Source organism: Condylura cristata, unplaced genomic scaffold, assembly GCF_000260355.1.
Source record: "Condylura cristata isolate star-nosed mole 26May11 unplaced genomic scaffold, ConCri1.0 scaffold00029, whole genome shotgun sequence".
NCBI lineage: Eukaryota > Metazoa > Chordata > Mammalia > Eulipotyphla > Talpidae > Condylura > Condylura cristata.
The window spans coordinates 14192096-14198476 of NW_004567130.1; the positions used below are offsets into that span (position 1 = coordinate 14192096).

The 6381-nt window shown below is 35.2% G+C and overlaps 1 protein-coding gene across 1 annotated transcript in view; it reads left to right on the top strand.

Moving 5' to 3' along the window:
- TAOK3 (TAO kinase 3) overlaps positions 1–6381 on the top strand; it is a 152534-nt gene that overhangs the window by 118672 nt on the left and 27481 nt on the right. The window contains exon 14 of the mRNA XM_004690998.2: positions 2240–2374. Within this exon, the coding sequence (XP_004691055.1) occupies positions 2240–2374 (135 nt within the window). The remainder of the gene's footprint in view (positions 1–2239; positions 2375–6381) is intronic.

Consider the following 6381-nt stretch of genomic DNA (forward strand, 5'->3'; position numbering starts at 1 on the left):
TGGTGATGGGAAACCCGTGGGGATTACAATTGAGATGAAAAAAAAATGTGCAAAATGATGTAAAAATAAACTTTTTAATAAAAAAAAATTAAAATTAGACATGTTTTGATAAGATTGTTTTGTTTTATTCTATTGTGAACAGTATGAACAGTCCCTGGTTATCTTTATAAATCAAAGTATTATAATTTGAAATTTAGCTCCTACCACATCATGTTAGAGCTGTCTCTTAAGTCAATGCACTTAATGTTGGCCAACTAACACACCCAAACTGTGACTTGTTAAGACTGTCTGTAAATCCACAAGCCTCTATTTAGTCTTTTTCTTTTGATTTCTGCCATTTAAAAACTTGCTTCTCTTGGACTGAAATAAGTAGGTTCACTTTTGAAGGTAAAAGCAATAGAAATGGTAGTATATCCCAGTACCTTTCTCTTTAGAACCTTAAACTATATGAATTGCAACCCCACACTCAATCTCTCTTTGCTCTGTGAAATAAGAGTCCAAATGTCCCAAGATATGATGTAGGAAATTTAACTAATCTATCAAATTTTTTCTTTCTAAGTTCAAAAATAGGAGTTGAGATACATTTTTAACCTACAGCACTGACTATAGATCTCTGCAATGATAGAAACAATCTCTAGTTGAATAATTCAGAATGGTAGCCCTAATTAGCGGCTACCTTAAGACAGTTGGTGTGACACAGAAACTGAATTTTACATTTTATTTAAATACCTAAGAGATTTGTATCTACCTCATTAATGGACAACACAGCAGTAAACATTATGTGACATATGTTCTCAGTGGCATTTAGTGTCCCTTCATTTTTTTAAAACAAAATTAGACCACTATATAGTAAACTGAAAAAAATGTCTATAGATGTAGGTACCTTCCCAACAGTCAGAAGCATTCTAAATCTATCAAAGGAAAATTAGATCAATGATAAATTTAATTTTGGATCTTGGCTTTTTTCCTGGATATAAGATCTAATTTTCCTTGAGGAATATGTGTATTTGGATTTTTCAAAATTTCAGACTATCTGATAAAATTTTGTACCTTCTAAGACTCTGTAATTTTGTTTTCTGATATGTAGGGAAGAGCAATTATTAAAAATTTCAAATGGTCATGGACAAAATGCAAAACTGGCTTCTCTCAAATGGTTTCTCCTAAAACCCTAGGGCAATAGGAGAATTAATTTCTCTTTTCCTGTCCTGAACATGCACTATTTAAAAATCCCCCATGGTTGTACATATTTTTGAAATATTAATTATTATAGTATCTGTTTTCCTGAAGGGGTAGAGCTACTTACTGACTGACCACTCCATCTTTATAGAGAGAAGCATTGCCCTTTGAAAGCATTTTCCCCTTTAAAAGTCATTTCAGTTGCATTTAAGAAACATCCATTATTATCCTTTCAGGGAATGTTATTTTTCACTGGGTGTTATAATAAGATTAATCATCTTTGCCTATCAAGAAACATAGACTTGATTAAATCAGTCAAGGACATTAAATTCAGTTTTACACACTCTGGTGACCATACCCAGACTGAGTTGAGAAAGAATTTGTGGAAACTATCCTTTGGTTAAAATTGTATGCCTATCTCTTTAAATCTAAAAAAAAATCCTTTCAGAAGCTGTAGAGAGAAGGTGCTAGAACTGTGTACGATCATGACTGGAAAGCAGGATCCCTCAGTGACTGCCGAATCTTCCCAGCACAAGATAGAGAGGCAGTTCAGCACAAGCCTACACTGGTTCTAGGCAGAATGATGATTCTACCGAACAGATCTCAAATAAAATTAAATTGAGAAAGCAGATCTTTCAAGGGAATGAGGCGGAGGCTCGCTTTTATGTTAAAAGCAACCAGCATCCTCCTTGCTAGACATGGACATGACATTTTTAAAGGAATTATTTGGTTACAGCGTTTTAAGCAAACTGTTCTAAGGAGTCTGTACATTGCATTGTTTTTTCTATTCTTTTTTTCTTTTGCATATATGTAATTCTGGAGGTAAAGAAAAAGCCTGCCAGGGATTCAGAAGGCATCCCACTAGCGATCAGCTGACATTCCTAACTGAAGGCTGCAATGTGTTGCTTATTCATTTTGTACCGTGGGAGCTGCGGGGACTAGCAGAGAGCTAAACTATGCATTTCAAACAGCAGTGCTTGTGCAGAAAGAGGGGTGAGAGAGAGGCAGCCGGCGAGGAAAGAGCACAGCTGGACTTTCTCCTTGTTTTTATCCATTTCTGCAGGATCATGTATTCATAAGGGATGAGGCGGGCCACGGCGATCCCAGGCCTGAGCCGCGGCCTACCCAGTCAGTTCAGAGCCAGGCCCTCCACTACCGGAACAGAGAGCGCTTTGCCACGATCAAATCAGCATCTTTGGTAAGCAAACACCCCTCTACCCACCTTCCCTTCCTTCCCCTCCTCCCCATCTGGCAGCCTCTCGCCCTCCCTGAGCCTCTCTCGGCTTCATGGATGGGAGGAAAGGAGTCAAGAATGTTTTCTCCCTCCTAATAATTTTATTCATTTTAGAAAAAATCTGTTGGCATAGCAACCTGATCTCAGATATTTTAGCATTGTCTACGGCATGGGAAAAAACCTTTGTGTGTGTGTGTGTGTGTGTGTGTGTGTTTATGTATGCTATATGTGCAAAATGAAAGGCCTTTGAGATGAAGTTGTTAACCTATACAATTTTTAAAAGCTATTTGTATTTTCATTGTAATAATAATGCTTAAAAAATATTTTAAAGGTATTGATGTATGTGTATGCACGGTACTATGCTTTTTGTATAGATGTCTGTATATCTATAATGTGTACACATACCTCAAAGATAAAATATAATTTTTTTAAATGTATGGTTGCTGGCTAATGTATATAATCGTAGGAAATAAGATACTTGCTTCCCGGGGATGGATTGCTGGTTCGTTCTGGTTCATTCATTTATTTATTGCAACAATGGTAGTGGCTGCACTTCCCCATTTAACCCCTGAAGAATTTCCTGGCACCAAGAAAGCAAGAAGGGCTTTGTAGGAGAGTATAGGGTGGCTGTGGAGGAAACGATACTGTAGGATCCTTCAGCATTTTTACTATTGCAAATGTGATTGCTGGATGCCCTTGTAGTAGCAAAAGGGGTGTGTGCTGGAAGAGTTAGTTTTCATGCCTCCTCCCCTCGGCCCCCCATGCGTGCGCGTGCGCGCTCACACACTCACACACACTCACATCGTTTCATCCTTGGCACTCTAAACTCTCTTTAATCTTTTGCCTTAGAACCTCACTTCTCAGCCAAAAAATGATTGAAATATTAGTTGTTTTGCCCAAACTGATGTTAGAGGTCACATGGGTAGGAAGAGTTAGTGTATACTGCCTAGCTATTACATTTAGAACCTATGATGACATCATCCGAGGCCGACCCAGAAATGATTATTTTTCTTGTCCTATTTTTTAAGCCCGATTAACACTTTTATTTCTCAAATCTTTCATAAGCTTCAATTATCTTTGGAACTGATATTGAATTAAAATCTTTAAAAATCCAAATAGAAAAAAAATGGAAGTTAAAACACCTACATATTGCTGTGCTTACTGCTGTATAAAAACAAGCAATTTAATTTAGACTGCTTATAAATAAACCTACCTTTAAGTTTCCCTGGATAGAAGTTTCTTGTAATCTATATGATGGACGATTTTTCATTTTAAGTGAATGCTATGGTACATAATGGAGATCTTAAAATGTCCACTATGTGTTTGCTAATGATTGTTAAGAACACACACACAAAAAATTGCTTCTGAGCCTAAGTAAATCATCAGGAAATTATTAAATAATAAATGTCTGTATGCTCTGGTATCTAACTAAAGAAGGAATACAGTATTTATAGAATATTACTACTTACCACCAACTCTTGTGATACTTGTACCTTTACCAGATATGTAATGTTGAAATGAGAATAATAAAGGGCAACCTCTAGAAATGAGAGTACCATAAGCAGATTTTGAATGTGAAGTAGATATTATACCAAGTGGATTTTACCCCTCTGGGGCTGATGCCCTCCCTTATCACTTGCCACACCCTCTTTCCCACATCGCATATTCATGACCCTAGCTCCCAGTGAGATATTACTATTGCCATGCCAGAATGACCTCATGCTCACATTTGTGAACTCACCCAGGACTCCTCTGTGCATATAGCCAGTACAGTCTTCCTTTTTGTGGTTGATGAAAGCTGCTTCCTTACTAGGCCTCCGCACCGATATGGGCCAAGGCTAAAGTAACCCTCTGAATCCTACGGGCTCCAGAGTACCCATCAAGAGAACAACAGGGATAGTCTCTTGAATGGACTTTTGATTTAGTAAAAGGTGCCTGCACATATATTAAATTAAAAACAGAGTAACTGACAGGCTGTTGCCATATCCACAAAATAAGTAGAAAGTTATTTTCCACTTACTTGGAAAACCTTTTCTAAATGTAATACTTTAAGAATCATGGTAGGATTGATGGAAGTTTCTCTGAGTCCCGTGATATTTGGCTTTTAAGGAGAAAAAAATTAAAGGGAAAAGTTCCATGCCCCATTTAGGCAATCTAACAATCAATAGGGTATTTTAATGTATATTATCAAGTACTGAAGTTCTGCTACCCAATGTGTAATTTTAAAGACTAATTCTATAGGAATATATAAACCAGAACACTAAAATATTGTTAAGAGATAATCTGATTTTAAAGATGTTTTATGTTTTCCATAGATACTAACTCAATGAAAAAAACCAAAATTATTTAAATACATAAAAGCAAGAAAGTGAAGATCCAGTATACTGAATAACCAAGTTATGGTTGAAACCTCTCTTTGCTTCTCACAGTTGATAGTGACACTATATTGATTTATTTATTTTGGCTTTATTCTTTCCTTATAATCTTCTAGCATAAGTGCTAACAACCCACAGAGCAATCCAAAAGTGAACAGTAAAAAGAGAATGAGAAATTCAGAAGTTAGTTTTTCAACTACTAGTAAATAAATAATCAGTATATATTTTAAATAGACCTACAAACTGAAAAAAAAATTACACTTTCCTCAGATGTGTTTGATCAGCCTACCTCCTGCATAAACCTTAAAGGAAGTCTAGCTCTGTGATTTCCCCCCCACCCCCCAACTTTGGCATTTCTTTCTACACTGCTTTTAAGTGGGGTTATTGACAGGTGTGTGAGGCCCATAGGCTAAAGATTTTTACTACTAAATATTTTTATCACTTTTTACTTTTTTAGCATCTAGAATTTGAGATTGTTGTTGTTGTTATACAATGCTGCACAACTGTCTCTGTAACAAAGGAAAAGCAAGGATTGGGACTCTTGTGCCAGAAGAAACCCTTGAGAAGCTTTAGAATTACAAGTATTTTAACTATTATATTATTTTTTTAAAAAAAGAAAGAAAAAATAAGAATAACTGACAATGTAAATATATATATATTAATTTGTAAAAATATATATTAATTTGTTGTTGAAAAAAGAATCACAAGTATTTTATTGTAAACATTTAAGGGCAGAGATTTTTATTTACCTGTTTTTGGAAAATTAAGTGAAAAGAGGCCATTTCATGGATTCATTTTTATTCTTTCTTTTCTGTAAAAAAGCTGGACTCATTCACTATCTTGAGAAAGGAGTTACTTCTTCAGAATTACTCATCTGACTTTGAAATGTGCCTCCTTGAGTTTTTATTGTTGGTAAAGATTTTAATATTTTAATTAAATTAGTGACCCAAGAAGTATTTTCAGTTGTTACTACATTTGATGTCATTTCTTCTTAATGTGTCATTATATCCTATGTGCCCATAGTAGCTGTTAATAAGAGCCATTTCTATCAGGCAGTTCAGCTTTTGGCTTTATGAAGGAATTTTTACTGGCATGTAGCAGTCTTTACTGTACAGGTAAATTTACGTTAGAATTCACATTAGGGAGAGGAACATAAAACCCTTAAAGATTTTAATCTCCAAGAAAGCACATAGGAGAAATTGATTGTTGTCATACCCAGTGCAAATAGAGATATTTTACCAGATACAGTAAAACAAACAAAAAAAAAAACTCACCTAAAAATGGAGTCTGTATTTCAACTTTTAAAAATGCAAGCTAATTATTTAGTTGATGGTGAAACTGGATATCTGAATACATTTAAATGACAAGAATAAAAATATTAGAGCGTCAGCAGTAAATGCTAGTTTCACCTCTCACAAGTCCTGCTGTTCTGTTTCTAAATGCTTGAAAATATGTTCTCTTCCTGAGTGGTGTACCAGAGAACATTTATCAAAATATTGCATATCTCTTTCTTTCTTTCTTTCTTTCTTTCTTTCTTTCTTTCTTTCTTTCTTTCTTTCTTTCTTTCTTTCTTTCTTTCTTTCTTTCTTTCTTTCT